The sequence below is a fragment of the Rhineura floridana genome, chromosome 9, assembly GCF_030035675.1.
Source record: "Rhineura floridana isolate rRhiFlo1 chromosome 9, rRhiFlo1.hap2, whole genome shotgun sequence".
NCBI lineage: Eukaryota > Metazoa > Chordata > Lepidosauria > Squamata > Rhineuridae > Rhineura > Rhineura floridana.
The window spans coordinates 108951769-108970996 of NC_084488.1; the positions used below are offsets into that span (position 1 = coordinate 108951769).

The 19228-nt window shown below is 45.0% G+C and overlaps 1 protein-coding gene across 20 annotated transcripts in view; it reads left to right on the plus strand.

Annotated features, from left to right (window-relative positions):
• Positions 1–19228, plus strand: part of SEC31A (SEC31 homolog A, COPII coat complex component) — an 83640-nt gene that overhangs the window by 60713 nt on the left and 3699 nt on the right. For 6 of the 20 annotated variants that reach the window (XM_061583167.1, XM_061583171.1, XM_061583174.1 and 3 more), the window contains 7 exons: positions 1574–1666; positions 2440–2572; positions 3910–4263; positions 8013–8051; positions 12883–12941; positions 13914–14186; positions 17198–17317. In XM_061583167.1, coding sequence (XP_061439151.1) covers positions 1574–1666; positions 2440–2572; positions 3910–4263; positions 8013–8051; positions 12883–12941; positions 13914–14186; positions 17198–17317 — 1071 coding nt within the window. The remainder of the gene's footprint in view (positions 1–1573; positions 1667–2439; positions 2573–3909; positions 4264–8012; positions 8052–12882; positions 12942–13913; positions 14187–17197; positions 17318–19228) is intronic. The other 14 variants (XM_061583175.1, XM_061583184.1, XM_061583176.1 and 11 more) reach the window with 10 other exon arrangements.

Genomic DNA, 19228 nt, shown 5'->3' on the forward strand with positions numbered 1-19228 from the left:
TGGGTGCTTAATCCTTGCTTGCTTGCTAATTTTCTGCTGTCAATGCTCTTCTGGGGCCATTTCTCTGCAAGCTTATTTTTGATTCCAGTTTTGGAGCATGGCTGGTAGAAAATGATTTAAAACAGGTAAGGAGGAGGATGGAGAAACAGTGGGCCAGGAAAGTGCTGAACATCCTTTAATCCTATCTGCCAGGACAGGATTAATCATCTCCTACAAATGCTGTTACCCTTGTGTTTGTGTTATTTCAACAAACGCAGGAATGCCAAATGCAGCTGTCATTGTGAGATGGTGCAAACCTGGTTACACTAATCAGGATTGTCCTCATAACTGTGGTTTGAAAGTGGGCTTACAAACGGTTGCAAGGGAATCCTGCTTGGCTTTCAAACACGTTTGTGCCAATGCCGATGTAATATTATACCATGGTTGAAAGCAACCATGGGAACGAGAGGGGAATTCACTCACGAGACGGGGTGGGCAAGCATTATCTTGTGTACCTTTTGCAAGCCATGGTTCATGAGTCACCTCATTAAGTCTGTATACCCAGCCCATAGTTTTTCAGACAGAAATTCTTTGGTGCCAAATGGCAAAGTATGTTGTAAAAGCAAGTAGCCCACTTTGTCTCTGAAGACATGTGCGTACATTCAGCTTTGACAGGCTTGAGAGTAAGTGTTGATTCCACCTTGTTCCTGGTGTGAAAGGCAAAGCACAGATACACACCTCTATGTGGCTGAGTCTGAAACGCAAGTGGCACCTGGGTCTTGCGCCTTTCCTTCGTGCATCCTGATTACATAACATTACTTAACAATTTTTAAAGAGCGTATGTGCCTTAGTCACTTGTTGATGCTTTAATAGTATAATCCCAACCCAGAAGTGGGCACAGAACACTCTAGTGTCCACACTAAGTTTTGCATCCAGGTGGGGATATGTGTCCCTCTTCCCTCCCCAAATTCTTCACTTGTATGTATAAGCATTCACGAAGCATGCAACAGTGCTGCACTGTAGGTTCCTGTGTTAGGTAAAGCATTTAAAAATAATTAATATAACAAATGATCTTCTATTTAATTCTGGTATTTCAAGCTGTTATTTAAGGGGCAGTTGGCACTGAGTCTGCAGCTTGCTGTGAATTTTAGTCCGTGGCTAGGGATGCAGAACCTGAGTAAAGAAGCGCATCCTAATCAATCCAAGAGCAATAGCTAGATCAGAGCTTCTCTGGACGGCCTAAAGCGCTGCTCGACATTTGCTGCCTTCCCCGCGCACTCACTCTTTCCATTTGCTGGCTTGTCCTTTCCTGCTTGGCTCCTCGGCGTGCAGTGATGACCGAGGTCTGAAACAATCCTAATTGTTCAAGAGCATGACAAAAAGGGGAATAAATTGTTTGTGGATTTTTATTTATTTATTGTATTTGTATACTGCCCCATAGCCGAAGCTCTCTGGGCGGTTTACGACAACTAAAAGCAATTTATTTCTTGAGCTGGGGAACACTTTTGAGCATTCTGGCTGTTTGGCACCCTTTTTTGTTTTGTTTTTATTTTGTTTTATTTTTCCATGATTGGTATCTCTCTGTTCAATTCAGGTTAGAGTTGCCCCTACTGTCACTACCTGGAGTAACAAAACCCCCACTGCCCTTCCCAGCCATCCTTCTGCAGACTCTCCCTCTGAGATACAGGTATAACCTTAATTATTCCACTTTGAGCAGAATCTGCTCTCCTTGTGTATACCATTTTTAATATCGCACCCAAAACCTTTTCTATGCCCTTCCTTCCTCCCTGCTTCCAGCCCTCTTACCTTTTCATGCACTTCATAATTCTCGGTGCATTCTAGGCCATCTGGAAAGCAGGCAAAGGTTCCAATTCAATCTGATTTTTTTCCTGTCTTCCCGTCCACCCCAAAATCATGTTGCTTTTGCTATATTTCAAGATGTCAGCTGGCCTATGAATCGGCTCAACCGATAAAGCTCCAGTTTCCACTGGTGTGGTGGTGGTGAGCAGATGGGCTTAAGTAACTTAATTCCAACCCCCCCCCCCACATACACACATAAGATTTCTCCTTCCCTAACATATTGAATAAACGGTTTAGCCCTTTAAAAAGCATTTTGAGATTGTTGACAATCTCTCTCTCACTCCCCCCCCCCCGGGCCAATCCCCTTGATGAGTTTAGCATATGTTAGGTTTGAACCATTTTCACCAAAGGCATTGCAGGCTGATATTGCCAGCTTCTTGGATGCCGTGTTACATATTATATATTGACATGATCAAAATCCCCGAAAGATGGTTCTATGGTAGAGGTGGGAAATAGCAAGGGATTCTCTGTGGGCTAATGAGTGCTTTGAGTTCAGAACTTTTAACTTTGCAAACTGTCGACTTGGGCCCAACCCTTCATTTCTGCCACTAAAGAAGCCTAACTTTTTCTCCCCTTCCCCAACCCGAATTTGTTTCCCAGGGAGACAACCCTCCCCCTCCTCCAGGGTTTATTATGCAAGGGGCTGTTAACCCCAATGTGCCGCCGCATCAACCGACACCTCCTAGTTACAACATGTACTCTCAGGTCGCAGGACAGCAAGCATATCCACAACGTAAGTAACACAATCATCATCTTAATCTCGTTTTTTTTAATTATAGTGAGTTCGTGCAAGTTTGTTCAATGCTGGCTTAGCCTATCTAAAGCAGAAATATGTTTGGGGCTGTAGCTCAGTGATAGAACATCTGTTCGCATGCAGAAGGCCCCAGGTTCAGTCCCTAGCATCTCCAGGTAGAGCTGGTAAAAGGCTCCCTGCCTGAAACCCTGGAGAGCTGCTGCCAGTCAGTGTACACAGTACTGATCTAGATGGACCAAAGTGCAAGGTGGCTTTCTATGTTCCTGTGTCTCAAACTGTTGCATGAAGAACAGAGTAGTCCTTGAGAAGGCAGCCATTGGCTATCCCTGTTCTGTTGTAACCCTGTGAAACTTTGGATATGTTATAGAAGAGGAGGATATAATAATAACATAAATATAAAATCAAATTTTAATAAAATATTTTTAATAAAACACGACAGCTTTGGATTGTTTTTCTCGCTTATCCCAAGGGCTCAGAATGGCTTGAATCGGTATCTTCTTTTCATCCTCCCACCACTTTGAGAGGACAAGAGGTAGTGGAGTTGCCAGGGAGATGGACGACTCTGCAGGGATTTAAACCTGATTCTCTGGCTCTCATTCTTGTTTTCAGCCCTCTGTCCTGCACTGGGTTACCATTGCAATTGACAAATTTCCCTTAGGGCATCATAGAGACATGAAATAAGTGAGCTATAGATTTTGCAGTGACAGAGCTTGCAATCTTGTGATATTCACTTGATTTCTTCCCTTCCTCTATTCTTCCCCTGTCCCCTCCACCCTCCAGTTAATAACTCATCTGTTAGCAGCAGTTAATATCCAGGCAATTTCTATTTGGGGGGTAAGGAAATGGGGGGGTTGGACTTGTGTGCCAAAGATAAGTCGATTCAGCATTAAGGCTTGTCATTTCTAAGGAATAAATGGTACTTGGACTGAATAATGCCTCTCCTAAATTCCTGAGAGGTGGCTGCATACCTTCTGGTATTGCTGATATTCTTCTCTTGTCTTTTAATTCTACCTAGAGCTCAGATGGGGAGAATCTCCAGGTGCTCTTGGCCTCCGGCTCCCATCATCCCCAGCGAGCACGGCCAGTGGTCAGTGACGATGGGGGCCGTAGTCCAGCAACATGAGGAGGGCAACAGATTTCCCATCCCTGACCCTGGAGATTGATTTGGGGCTTTTTTCTTTCTTTTTTTACTATTGTGCAGGAACCAGATGATCCAGATTAATTAGCCTGCAGCCCCTCTCCAGAGGGTTATGTTTTCTCCACTATGAGTCGTACCTCATTTTCCTAACATTCTCCTTTCTCCCTCTCCGATGTAGCTTGTCAGCCAGCACAGCAGTATTGTTTCGGAATGGGGGGACCATCGCTCTATCAGCCCCAACAGCAACAACCTCTCCCTCCTCCTCCTGCTTCAGCCTCTTACGCTAACCCCAACCCTCCTTACGTACCCTCTAACCCTCCCAGCGCCATGCCTTCTCCATTATATCCAGCGCAACCCCAGCCCTCTCCGACCAGCTTGCATCCAAGTTCTTCTCTTCCTCCTCCTCCTTCTGATGCGTCCTTCCAGCATGGCAGGCCAGGAACCTCAGCATCTTCTATGCCATATGCACTACCTCCTGGACCAACAGGTACAGAGCCTGCAACCAGTGAGCTCGCTGCATCCCAAAGAACAGGTCTGAGCTTGAAAAGGGCCTTCGTTTTGCACTTTGGAATGTAGGAGGGAGGTGCATGTTGTTGTTGTTACTTGCATGTGTGTGTGCTGACATGGTTTTATGTATGATGCAAAACATTGGTTGCTCTCTGGTATTTCTAGAAAGCATTGCCATCCTTAACCTGCCTTATTGCACCAGGGACTTGCTTGCTTACTTTTGAAACCAGCCTGCATGATAAAGAATCCCTGCTTTGAGTCAGGTATTCAGAAATAGTCCCAAGAATTATTCAGAGGACAGGAAGATTTCAAACCAGTTGCAAAAGGGGTCTGACATCCTCCCTGCTTTTTGGCATAATATTTTAACATCAACATCATCCGTGTCACTAGTGGTTTAAAGGATGACCTAAAAGTGCTCACTAAAAAGGAAGTCAACACATTAATCCTGGCAGCTCTCAATCAGCAACTGGTAAGAGCAGGGAGTTGGCACAAGGCTGTGGGATAGAATTTGGCTTCTTTTTAAGAAAATTTATCATGCCCCAGAATGGTTCAGCCAGTAGTTTACACCCCTCTCTCACTGTAAAGTGTGTGTCCTGCTATCTGTTTGCTTGATTTTTACCCTGCCCTTCCTGCCAAGGTGATCAGGGCTACTCCCCCTGCACTTTCTATCTTTACAACAACCCTGTGAAGTGGGCTAGGCTGAGAGAGAGCAACTGGCCCACAATCACCCAGTGACCATCAGAGGTGAATGCGGATTTGAACCCAGGTCTTCATATCCCTAGTCTGGCCCGTTAACCACTGCACCACACTGGCTTTTCTGAGGTGCAGTCCTTTATCGGGAGTGGCATAGTTGCTGCTTATGTCTGCAGTTGCACCCATGCCTCTCTGGAAACCTATAAACCTGTAGCTGCATTGCACAGGCCGAACTTCATGGAAACGTGTATGTACAGGAAGTGTTATACTTCCCTGAAGCGGCATGGGAACAACCACGGTTGTCCATTGGGACTGGTAGGGTGGAAGACAGGGAGACCAACAGCCGGTGGAGCCAGAGCCAATGATAGGTGGAGCCATCCCAACTGGTTGTAAGTAAGAAGGCAGGCAGGTGGGGCATAGCTGAAGCAGACTGAGGTCGGTGGGACAACGCCCCATTTGCCCTCTATTGCTGTGGCGGCAGCAACCACACCTTCAAGAGAGGTGTGTAGAGGAGCCCTTAGTTGCCCTCTCTCAACTGACCTCAACAAAGAATCCTTCATTAACAGGGTTTTAGGAGAGCATAGATTAGGGTTACTGTTTTAACATACAGTTTGAGAACATTTTTGTTCTGACCTGTTCCTTTAAAAAGATAATGATGATTCTGAAGACTTAATCAGGGTATACTTTATGAAAATGGAAATGGACTGCCTTCAAGTCGATTCTGACTTATGGTGACCCTATGAATAGGGTTTTCATGGTAATCGGTATTCAGAGGGGGTTTACCATTGCCTTCCTCTGAGGCTGAGAGGCAGTGACTGGCCCAAGGTTACCCAGTGAGCTTCATGGCTGTGTGGCGATTCGAACCTTGGTCTCCCAGGTCGTACTCCAACACTCTAACCACTATGCCACACTGGCTCTCGGGTATACTTTATAAACATGTCATAATTTTAACCAGAGCCAAACCTATTGACTGGTGGCCCAATATATTAATCCTCCAGCCTGATATTTGTTGATAACCAGGGTTGTTTTTCCTTTGGAGATGGCACCAGTAAGTGTGAGGAGGCTGCAGTTGTTAACTGATGGTGAGAAACAGTATTGATGAAACAGTTTGGAAACGCCTTTTAAAAGTATGGTTTTGCTTCTCACATAAACTAAACAGAAGCACGTCTGCATGCATAGAATGAATGTTAGCATGGCTCAAAGAATGTGTTGTGTTTCTGTCTTTGGTAGCTGCCGGTGCATGATAACAGACTTGTTTCTTTATCGATGCCATTCAACTCTCTTGTTTTTTCTTTCCTTTTATTCCAAAAAAAAGTTGCAAGCAAAAATTATAGTTTTGTCAGGGATAAGTTTTGTATTTTTTTAAAAAAATTTGGCCAGGATGTGAAGGGGACAAGACTGTTGCAAATTGGTTGACATGATGTTAGTTATACAGCAGCTGCCTTTTGCAGACCTTTAAGATTGTTGCCCTTTCCTGGCAGAAAAATGGTTTAGAATTCACTTCAAAAATACAGAGTATCCTGCTGCTTCCTGCAAAGAGTGTTGTGGTCTAAAGGTTTCCAGTGAGGATGGCTAGATGTCCAGTTCATAGCTGATCTGTTAAAACAGGGGTGGTAAACCTGTAGCCCTCCAGAAGTTGTTGAACCACAACTCCCATCATCCCTGACCATTTGCCATGCTGGCTGGGACTGATGGGAGTTGGAGTTGCAACATCTAGAGGGCCACAGATTCCCCATCTCTGTTCCATGGAATTAGTTCCATTGTAGTTTTACAACACACCTGTGAGGTTAAGTAAAGCTGAAAGAGAATTGCCCTTGAGACTGCCCAGTGAACTTCATTGATGAGCGGAAACTTGAAACCAGGGCTTGGCATTCTAACCCCAGCACTGCACCAGTAGTTTTCAAATGGAGTTCCCATTCATGGGGCACTCATCAGGAGTTGTGCTGGGGTCCTGCTTGCAGGTTTCCCATGGGCATCTGGTTGGCCACTGTGAGATGGGCCGTTGGCGTGATCCAGCATGCCATTGTTATGAGTGAGAAGTACATTTTGTCAGAGGAAGTGGCTTGTTCTCCATTACCAATCTTCTCAACAAGGGAATTTTTTGGTGAGTTTTAGGCTGAAGTAACACAAGGCAATGGTGGTGAGGCCTGGACATAACTAATGAATGTGTGAAATATGTCCCCAGATATTCTCCAGGTTGTGGTTCTTTGACAAATGTGTCTATGTGGAAAGCGTTACCTGGAAGTAGAAAATGTAATAAGCCACTGCACTGTATCTTAGTGGCTCTGTGCTGTGATCACCACTAAAATTTATCTAGCTTAACTCTCCATTTGTCCTCTATTCTTGCTATGCTGATTAACTGTTCTGTAAGTAGTGTGCCCCAAATGGAGAACAGAGGAACTGCAAGTGTACACAAACCAAATGGTCCCTGATGACCCATGTCTGTCTGTCTGTCTGTCTCTCTCTCTCTCTCTCACATGCTAGCACGCACGCACGCACACACACACACACGTTTCATGATCCAACTGAGCCAGGGCTCACTGTGCTGCATTTCCCACTTCCGGTCTCCAAGTGAAATTTTAAAACAATTTTTTAAAGCCCTGTTTTGCTAACAACTGGCAGAACTCCTTGATTAAAATGTTTTACTGGTTCTGTATTTAAACTATGAGCTCAGTTTCTTTGCTGTTGAGGCAACTGAAACTTGGGGCTGTATAGGTAACTGGCAATGGCAACTGGTGGCTCAATGTCAGTGGGGCAGTGGAATCCGCTCTGGGCTTTAGTTTGGGCTTTCAAGGAGCTGTCCAGGGTTCTGAAATCATAATTCCAGCACCTTGGACAGCTCATTGAAAGCCCAATCTAAAACCCAGAGCGGATTCCACTGCCCCACTGACACGGAGCCACCAGCTACACCTGGCAACTGGGTGATAAAACTGGTAAGAGGAGACACTGCAAGATGGTTTTCTGAATCTTGGGGAGAAGTTGCCAGCATATGCAAAGCTTGAAAAGCTAATAATAGAAAGCAGTGCATCTCTTTCCTTTCTTTTTTAACACCTCCTGGGTTGTTGTTGTTTTTGTCTGCAGAATATCAATCCGTACAAGACCAAGCCTGTATCCAACAAGGTGATTTAGCTACCTTTTATAAAATGGAAATCATTAAGGCACAGCACAAACACCTAACAAATCATGTAACCACAAATTCAATACCTTGTGCTAATAATACTTTTTAATTCAATGAAATTTAACACTCGGTAACATTTTAATGAAGGCAAATGGTTTGCATCAAATAACACCTGGAATTTGTAACCACAGATGTGATCACCTCTTTAAAAAGTTTTGGGGGTTTTTTTGCATTCACTGGTACAGTAGCAATACTCTAAAATGTTAATTTCCATAGTCTGCACTATAATTTTTGAAACAGCCGTTTTCACAAAATGAACAGTACAGCTACATTTTGCAGTCGTAATAGCTGAGAAGGCAGTCCATCCAGTCTTCAAAATATCTTCAACTGCCTTGGAAACCAGGTTGTGTGTATTGTGCCCTTGAAAACGTTTAAAATTCTGCATCTGGTCGCTCCAGATTCTGTGTCCAAATCCCCCCTCCAAATTATTTGTTCAACTTGTGCACATTGAACATATTTGCACAAACTATTTGTGAGCTCCCTCCTACTTGTGCAGATTCGGAAGGTGAGGATTGGCAGGGAGGAAAGGATTACAGGGTTCACAAAAATCTCTACCTACTGTAGAGACATCCCACCTTTGCTAACACTAGAGGGATTGGAATGACCTGTACCACCCCACCAAAACTCCCCAAACTTTCATTGGGTGAGTGTTGTGAGTAGTGTTGTATACATAGGCCTTTGCTAGCCAGGGCTCAGATTTCAGAAAGCTGAAGGGAAACAGATGGCAAGCTGCTGTTCTTACCTTTAGCCTAGCAAAAGCTTCCAGAAGAGGCTTTGGGGCTGGAGGGAGAAGAGCAAGCTCAGCCCCAAATATGGCATGGGTGTCTGGCATGGGACCTCTGAGTTGGCCCGGCACCACACACTAAGAGCTCTGGGGGTTAAAGGCTGGGCACTTCACGAAGGTCTCTTCATTTACCAGGTGAGAAACTTGCTAGTGGAGGAAACAGAGAAGTTGAAAAGCTAAGAACAAATATCTCTTCTCTCTTCTGCCTGCTGCATGCTGCTCCCTTGTTCCTCTGATTTTGCCTAGGTTATTCTGCAACCTTTTGCCTTTTCATAATAATTCTGATATTGCTGGTCCTGGGAAGGGACAAGGAACTATAAAGAACACTGAAGCCCTGCCCAGCGCTAAGTACTGGAAACCCGTCTAGCTTCTGAAATATGAGCAAGCATTGTCTGTGCATTCTCAACATATTTTCTACAGTCAGGAGGGCTAGAATCTTGCTCTTTTAAAGACTACCAACAAATCTGAAATTTCCATGAAATGAAATTCTGTGCCCAATGCACTGCCTAGCTTCTAGTTGTAAATGAGCTGCAGAGCCATGTGAAATGTTTACCAAATTTCTCAAGAAAATTGAGTAGATTTTAAGAGAACGGGTGTTACAACTTTATGAATTTAAAACACTGTGATTAAAAATTCCAGGTTTGATTATTTTCACTCAGTTATCAATGTTGTGTAACAGACCTGCATTCTTTTTTAGCTTGAGCTGCCTCAGATCAGCAGATCCCAATTAAGGCTATCATCCTAAGTGTGCTTGTGGAAAGAATTCTGCATACTCTTGGGCGAAAGCACCTGCTGATTTGAAATTCACTCTGTGTACTACTTCCATTCATTTTCATTAGAGTTTATTTGGGAGCCATTTACAATGAATTGTAACCTGAACGTGTTCAGGCCAGATGCCTGAATAAGCATTGGTCACTGGACAAGACCAAACTAGATTGGGGGGGAGGGGGACAAACACATACTTTATTTAGATGATTTACGACTTAATGTTTTTAGTAAAAACCTCTAAGCAGTTTACAAATATTATAAGATTTTAAAATCCAAATACAGTAAGTGCAATAAAATATTACAGTTAGAAATTGGGATGCAGGAAACGTATTGCAAGGTATTTCATCATTTAAAACAGCAGCTGAAAGAACGAACATAAACATCAGTACAGGCCTGAGTGAAGAACTGAATTTTTAAGAGTCATTTAAAGTATCTAGCTGAGGGAGTTCCCCAAATTTCTTGCGGAAGGCTATCCCAGAGGGTTGGTGCTGCAACTATGAAAAGGTCCGTTTAAAAAAAAAAATGCTTGGAGTTTCTGATGTTTAGTAAAAAGCACCCACTTGGTGATATCTGCTTTGGTTTGGATTTGTATTGCTGCTTTACCCCACAAACTGGATTGTTCAAAAGGGCCAACATGAGTTCTGCAAACCTTTATTTTTAAGTTGCCCAGTGAACTGATAATAGGTCACCCCACTTCCTACAAATCATTTCCATGTGTATCTTGCCCAGAGGTGCAGCTCCACCCTAGTGAAGTTATGTTTTAAAGAAGTAGTTACAAGGGCGAAAAATAAGTTTTCCAGTTTTCATTAAAGCATGCAATTATTGCATGCACATGCACAGTCCTCACTGGACTAAAACCTTAAGCGTGAGCTACTTTTTGCATAAAATCCACATACACACACTCTCAAGCTATTTTTGAACACTGAAGTTTAAATGACAGATTTCAGAATTTAGATACAAAATCTTTCTAGACCTGAATTTGGAGTGGGCAGATTTTGGAATTCCGGTGAAGGGGTTAGACAAGGGACCATTGACATTTGGTACAGGTAGCTCAGAAAATAATTGGGAGCACACACACAACCTGAATGCATGCCACTTTGCGATTCTAGCCATGAAGCAGAGTTGGTGCCCAGTCCACATACATTGATTTTGAGCCCTGTGTGTACTATAATGCATATGTAGATCTCCTGCACTTTCCGTTCACTGGAGGGAGCACTTGCGTGGAGCTGCTTTTTCAAGTATAGTAATTGGCATTGCACATGTGGGGCCTCTATGCATCTCAGCTACTTAGCCCACAGGAGCAGTAGTATGCAGCCCTGTAACTCTACTGTTCTCCAGTTAGTGATTATGAATGCAGCTGGCAAGGTATGTGCTAGTACACTCTCCGGCTGTGAAACGGTCTTTGTGCCAAGCAGGGCAAATCTTAATTAGGTAGCTAAATTGAGCATGTTTACAGCAGCTTTTTTTCCTGATCTTGCTGGTTTAACCTGAATTCTTTAATGTTTATGCTGCTGTGGATTTATGGTTCGCAAGGATCTAGCGATTACCTTCTTGTATCAGTGCAGCAAAATCTAGTCGCCTTTTTAAATGGTCTGCACTTGAAAGGCTAGGCAGTGAAAATCAGACTGTTCAGCAGTCATGCGTATAAAACTACCTGCCTTCTCCCAGCGTCTGCTACCAATTTCTGATTTAATCCTAACGTTAACAAAAATTATTTCAAAGCCAGGCTTCCAGCTATACTGAAACCTGGGCCTTGAAAATAATCCCTAATATTCTTGACAGGCCCAGTTCCATTGTAATCAACAAATAGTTTTGCCTATGTATTACATAATGCATAGATCTGAATGTGTGTTCTTAGATTTTTGTTAATGCAAACAGTGTAGGTACATTCCCATATTAACCCTCTGCCTTGTCTCCCAGTGTGCTGTTCATTGTCTTTTGGGAAGGGCAGTGCTCAGTGGTAAAGTATGTAAGCAAAAGGTGGTCCCAGGCTCGGTCCTTTGCATCTCCAGGTGGTCAAGGAAAGACTTCTGTCTGAATCCTTGGAGAGAGACTGTCCAACAGTATAGACCATGGGTGAGGCACCTCAGGCCCGGGGGGGGGGCAAATGTGGCCCTCCAGGCCTCTTGTTTGGCCCTTGGGGCTTTTCCCAGGGCCATACACACCACACTGGCCTTGTCTCACATCCCCCTTTAGCATTTTTTCCCCTGGCCGGAAGATGTCCTTGAGCTCTGATCATATCTTTTGCTTGCCTGGATAGAGGGTTGTGTGAGCGTGCAGGTGTTGAAACTGGCCTACTGTGCAAACGTAAATGTACGTTCTTCGTTTTGCTGTTTTTTGCCTCTGGCCCTGCCTTCCACTGGCATGTGGCCCCTGGAAGGTTGATCAGAAGAGAGTGCAGCCCTCAAGTTGAAAAAGGTTCCCCGCTCTTGGTATAGACAATAATTGAGCTAGATGGGCCAATTGTCCAAATCGGTATGACAGCTTCCTGTGTTCCTAATGGAGTCATTTTATCGTTATAAGGCCTCTGCAGCCCAGTCACGCAGGGTAAACCAGCAGAGGCATGTATTTGGACACCATTACCCACTGCAGTCAGCACTTAATTTTCAGTTAGAAACATCTCAGGCCTTGTGCACAACTACAAATCCCAGGAACGTAGATGTGCTGTATCCCCATGAGGAGTAACACAATATTCCAAGGTGGTGTCTGTTGTTACCAACTTCAGAAACAAATCTTTAAAAATTCAGATTTTGTTTGGTCATCCAATAATAATGATAATGATAATAACAAATATCCATAATTATTTGTGCTAATTTTATTAATAAATCCATGCCAAATTGGCAGAGAGCATGTCTGTAATGAATATTAATAATAATTGGTACATTGTGCTATCAGTGTACCCAGTGCTTTACAGGTCGTGTAAGCCTGGTCCCTCCCTCAAAGGGCTTGCAATCTACATTCTGATAGGGGAGGCCAAGAGCATCTAGTTAGGTGTAATTTCTATTGGGCATGAGAGGTTGGGTCAAAGGCTTGAAGGCAAAAGTGGGGTTTACGTTAATTTGCATTCAGCTTTCAAACATACAGAACATGCTCCTCCTGTGAAATTTCTAGATTCTGATTGAATGGTAACTTACAATTAAAATGGGCAAATTTATTTTTTCTCCATTCTGGTTTTCTAGGAGGCTTACACATGGTTGACAACTCTTTTCTTACTGTTGCAGGACCTCAGAATGGCTGGAACGATCCTCCTGCTTTGAGCAGAGTTGCAAAGAAAAAGAAGGTACTCTAAAAGGAAAACATCCAAGAAGCTTAGAATACTTGTGAAGACCCATCTCCAGCTATCCTTGGCCTGTGGGTCAACCAGGGAGACGGTTGTTTTATCTGTCTGTGTGTGTCCCCATTCCCGCACCTTTTAAGAAGATCTTGAAGCACAACCTTCCTAATTTATGTTTTTGTTTTTACTCTATTTACAACATTTATACCCCAAACCTTCAGCCAAAAAAGCTGTCAGAGCAGCATACAGAAATCGGTTCAAAGACAGTCTCTGCCGTTAGGCTCGCAGTCTAAAAAAAGACATGACACACAAGGAAAAAGAAATGGGAGGGAAGAGGGAAAAGTGAGCTCAAGCACAAATTCTTCAAATTACAACCAACATCGGAGGAGTTTTTAAACTGTTTTGCCCTTGATAAAGAGCATTCCTTCCCTGGAAGCACTCTATTCCCCCAGATGAGATCCAGGAGTAGAGCAGGTGACAAACATCTAGGACAGGGCAGCTTCTGCCAAACAGTTCTTTCCTCAAACAGCTGGCTTGATAAGCGCTTAGAATCTACACAGGAAGGCTCTGAATGGAGTTATCCTCCTCCCTTGCTGATATCGAGTGCTTAGTTTTTGTTCATTAAATTGCAGGTTATCTTCCACCAATCTCCTCAAAAAGAACTTTAAACTTAGTTAAATGGTTTAATTCAACCTCCTCCAACCTTTTGCCTTCCAAATGTTTTGGACTATCAATTCCCATCAGCCTCAGCTGGCACAGCCCTTGCAGTTCAAAACATCAGGAGGGCACTAGGTTGGCAAGGTCTGGTTTAACTGATTAAAAGCCCAATGAATGATGAACTTGAATGACATTTGATTGGTGAATGGTCCTGAAAAAAAATACAGTAGTAAATATAATTGTTGGCGCTTGCATAATTGTAACACGCTTCTGTTGTTATAAGATCTTGAGCCATTTCTTCTTGTTCTTCCTGTGCCTTAGATACCTGACAACTTCATGCCTCCGGTGCCTATCACAGCCCCAATCATGAATCCTATGTCAGACCCACAAGCCCAGCTGCAGCAGCCTCCAGGCCCAGCCCCGCCTCCGGCCCAGGTTCCCTTTCAGCCCTCCCACCTTCCGCCAGGCCAACCAATTATGCAGAGCCCATTCCAGAACTCCCCACAGCCTGGGGGTCACACTATCATGACTCCTGCTCTATCTACGCCCAGCATGGAAGGGGCACCTGGAGCCCCCATTGGCAACGCCATACAGGTAAGAACTGGCGCAAGGACCTCTTCACACAGCCGCCTGGATCTTGCTGGATCCTTCGATGCAAAGTTTGTTGCAGGAACAAGCTTCCCGCACTAAATTATCCCCGGGAACGTTTTGAACTGCTGTTTCCACAACGGTTTAAAGCGTCCTGGCTTGAACCTAGGAAGCTGCCTTATACAGAGTCAGACCACTGGCCCATCTAGCTCAGTATTGTCTACACTGACCGGCAGCGGCACTCCTGGGTTTCAGGCAGGAAATCTTTCCCCGCCCTACCTGGAGATGCTGAGGATTGAACCTGGGACCTCCTGCATACAAAGTAGATGCTCTTCCACTGCACAGTAGCCCTTCATAAAGTAGGAACGAAGTGAGATCATAGCTCATCACTGTCCACAGTGAGTGGCAGCAGCTCTCCAGGTTTTCAAACGGGGCATTCCCAAGAGTTGGGGGCCTTGTTTGTTGTGGGATGCATGCAGCCACTTTTCCTGAAGGAAGCCTCTCAGTCAATCCTGCTAGCCAAGGCAGCAGGGGATGTGTGGCATTTTGCTTTGCTGCTCCCACCTCCCCCCCCCCAAGCCACCTGAAGAACACACCCTAAATCCCCTCTCCTGGGGGGTGCACTCTTTTGCAACTGCCGCTGTTGGCATTTTGCTACCCTGGGTGGAATATCCCCTTTGGCTCCTGCCAAGATGGAGCAGTTGTTCTCCCTCTTTGCTAAGCACAAATAAGGACTGTGGCATGGGGTGAGGGAGACAACCTGGGCCTGGTGGAAGGGGGTGGGGTAGGCTCTGCAGCCTCACTTTTCTGCTCAGTACCAGTGAGTGAAGCAAGTGGCTTAAGAACATAGGAAGACCCCTGCTGGATCAGGCCAAAGGCCCAGTCCATTACTATTCTCACAGTGGCCAACCAGATGCCCATTATGGGAAGCCTGCAGGCAGAACCTGAGCACTCTTCCCACTTAGGATTCCCAGCAACTAGCATTCAGAGGCATGCTCTCTCCAGCAGTGCAGGTGGAACATAGCCATCAGAGCTGGTAGCCATTGATAGCCTCCTCCTCCATGAATTTGTCTCGTTCTTTTTTAATAAGAACAAAAGACTTGTTTCAAAAGGAGGGACTTCTTCACACAGAGTTAACTCTGAAATTTGCTACCCCAAGATGTAGAGATGGCCACCAACTTGGATGGGTTTAAAAGGAGGTTAGACCAATTCGTGGAGGGTAAGGTTTATCAGTGGCTGCTAAGGATGACAGCTGTATTACCTCTAGTGTCAGAGGTGGTGCACTTCTGAGTACCAGTTGTTAGGCAGCGTTGAGTGGGAGAGCGCTGTTGCACTCGCATGTTGCTTGTGGGTTTCATTTTGGCTGGCTATCGACAGGCCTTTGGTCTGGCCCATCAGGGCACGTCTTACGTTCTTAACATCTTTGTTGAGATAGGCAGTGGAGTGGTAGGGAAACGGTGCAACCAGGAAATCAGTGGGGGTAGAGGGAACATCTACCTTTGGGCCCCAATCCCTGTTGTCCCAGGAGTCTGGAGCAGAATGGCGGAGGGAATGTGTTCATCCCTCAGAGGCTTCCCCCAGTAGGCCAGCATCCCTTAGATTTTGCACCCAGACAGCTGCTCATAAATGCCTATTAGGTTGAGCCATCCCTCGCTACAAGGCAAGGGCCCATCTAGGCAGATATCTCGTTCCCTCCTTTTCCTCACAGGTGGGGAGGCCATCATCTGGTTGGATCCTCCTTGATGACTGATATAGAGTAACCTGTCTCGCTTGTTCAGTGGGTGATCTGTGGGGTACTACCTAAAGAAACAATTGTCCTGTGACTCAGAGTGTTTGGTGGAAGCCAAATGACTTGCAAAGGGTGGCTCGTGAGAGGGTTGCTATGCTGTGGGAGACGATGGCTCGTTTCAGCCTCATTGTTGAAGCCGGCAGTATTTGTTAGTCTCAACTGATTTAACTAGAACTTACTGGTGTTTAGGCAGAGGTTAACATTTGCTTTCTGTGTATTGGGGGACTCATTGTTGTCCCAAATTTATTCAACTGTGCAGGAATATGCACTCAACTCTTAACATCTGATTCTCCCATAATAAGAGGAAAAGCAGCATAAATAGGTTTTGTCCTGATGCACTATTATCAGGGCTGGGCCCGCATTAGGAGGCAAATCTTGCAGGTCCCATTAATGGGCAGCACGTTGGTGTGGTGCGTGTCTAGAAATCTGAGATTGTATCCAAAGCAGCATCAGCAGAGTTTTGCTCATGCAGCAGCACTTCTGTTTCCTCTGCTCCCCCACATGCCCCAAAATCTTCTCCAGAGGACCCCCCAACCCTCCAGAGGTGATTTTGAGGGCATGTGAGGGGCTGTAGAGGAGAAAAGGCAAACGTTCCTCTTGCACTAGTGGAATGGGAGCATTGGATACTACTATTGGTTGCGTCAGGCACCAAACTCTTCTCTGTCATTCGGCCCTTGGCCCAGAGTGGATATTAGAGACAGGCATATCGTCAAAGAGGGCACGAGGCTACCATCTTGCTGAAGCTAAGCGGGTCTGGGTCTGGTCAGTGCCTGGATGGGAGACCACCAGGGAACTTTGTGTGTGTGCTGCTTTGGGTTCTGTGATGGAAACAAGGCTAAATATAAATGTTAGAAAGTAAGGGGGGAAATAAGATAATCAGCAGGAAGTGAGATCTGAGGAAAACATAAGGAGCCTGTTGGATCAGGCCAGTGGCCCATGTAATCCAGCATCCTCACAGTGGTCAGCCAGATGCCCATGGGAAGCCCTGGAGAAGGTCTTGAGCGCAACAGCACTCTCCCCTCCTGCGGTTTCCAGCAATTGTTATTCAGAAGCATGCTGCCTCCAGCATAGCCATCACAGCTAGTAGCTATTGATACCCTTTTCCTCCATATATTTGTCTAATCCTCTTTTAAAGTCATCCAAATTGATTGCGATTCCCCTTCAGTGAAAAAGCTGGGAACAAATGACCCCAAAAGTAATCTTCAAAATGCCTCTTCCTCTCCTCCAGCATGTGCAATCCTTGCCAACGGAGAAGATAATGAAAAAGCCCATTCCCGAGGAACACCTTATCCTAAAGACTACATTTGAAGCTCTGATCCAGAGATGTCTCTCATCAGCTACAGATCCGGTATGTCCTTCATGTGTTTCTGGGGGGTTGTTGTTTTAATGCATTTTATGTAATCACACGGTCAGAGCTGGTGGCATCCATCACTGTGTGTCACGTCACCACAGATGACTTAGCAGCAGCAGCTGCCAGGCTCTCACCAAGGTGCTTCAGATATCCAGGCTATCAAGAAAATTGGAGTGACCATGTGATTTACGCAATGGGAGAACATAATCTTCGGCTGGCTGCCCTTCTGGGCAGTGCAAATTAAGATAAGTGCTTGCTCCCCAAATCCAAACACATGCAAAATATGTGTTTTGCAGAGACGGCTAAAATGGGCCTCGGTCCCTTGTGCAGCTGATCAATCGCGGGCTGCAGATGGGCTCATGGCCTGGCTCCGCGTAAGGCAAGTTTATACTGTCGTTTGGGGTTGGGAGGGAAGACAGAGGAAGGCTTCCTGTTGCTGAACAGTAACAAACCACCCCCAACTTGTTGCTGGGCTGTAGACTAAGGATGCTTGTTCCAGCTTTCAAAGTAGATCCATTGAAATTAGTGAAACTAGGTTAGTCATGTCCATTAACTTCAGCGGGTCTACTCTGAGTAGGATTAGTGTTGAATAGCACCCTAAATTTATGACAGATGCTATTGGAGGTCACTGATTCATAGGGCCGCCATAAGTCGTAATCGACTTGAAGGCACATAACAACAACAAAGCACCCTAAATATTGGGTGTGTGTGTTTTTGCCTCCTCCCACTTGCCAGGGTGCAGACCTCTCAGGAGGAAATTTGATTTGGGCGGGACTGAGGACCATCTTTCCTTCTACCTCCAAAGCCAGTTCTTTGTGGCCTCCATGCAGGCTCACATATAGGACTGCACTTGTGCAACTCACTGCTCAGAACCTTCTCGAACTCTAGTTAAGTGCTGGTGTTTCTGACCCTGCACTCTACAAGACATGCTCCAAGGAACAGAGTGAGCATTTCCCTTCCTTCCAAGTTCTTTCCCAGATTATTTTAGAGTACGTGTGGGGAGCCTTTGGGTTTCCAGGTGTTGCTGAACTACAGCTCCATCATCCCTGGCCATTGGCAATGCTTGCTAAGGCTTATGGGAATTGGAGTTTTCTGCTGGGCCAAGTTCAAGGGGCTGGTTTTGGTATACAAAGCCGTATGCAGCTTGGGACCAGGATATCTGAAAGATCATCTTACCCCTTATATACCCAGTCGATCAGTGCATTCTGCAGGTGACGGCCTGCTGCAGATACCATCCTTTCAGGAGGTCCGTTGCATATAGTCATGGGAAGTGGGCCTTTAGTATTTTGGCCTTTAGAATTCCCTCGCCTTAGATATTAGACAAGTGTCATCTCCGTTACCTTTTTGGTGCCTACTGAAGACCTTCCTCTTTCAGCAGGCCTTTTAAGTAGAGACCTTATCTGTGTTGGAATTGCTTTTTAAGACGCTTTTAAAGTTGTTTTGTTTTTAATACATTTGTTATTAAAGATGTTTTGTTTTTAATATGTTTGATATTAAAGATGTTTTATTTTAGTATGTTTTAAGTCTCTCAGGATGTTTTAAAGTGCTTTGAGTGTTTTTGTTTGTCGCCCTGGCCTCCTCCTGGGATGAAGGGCAGGATGTAAATTTAATAAATAAAAAATAAATGATAGTTCGGCAACATCTGGAGGGCCAAACATTCCCCACTCCTGCTCCAGAGCAACAGTTTTCTTCCCTTGCTCACCAGTTTCAACTCTATTCATGTAAGAGAAGAAAACATCCACAATTAGTGTAGCTTATTCAGATATCTCTTTTTACTGTACCCAACTAGTATTCTGTAGTTGAATACTAGTTGGGTACTGTATGCACCAGCCTTCCCCAGCTTGGAGCCCTCCAGCTGTTTTGAACTACCAAACTCCAGTTAACCCTAACTGGCATGGTCCAATGGTC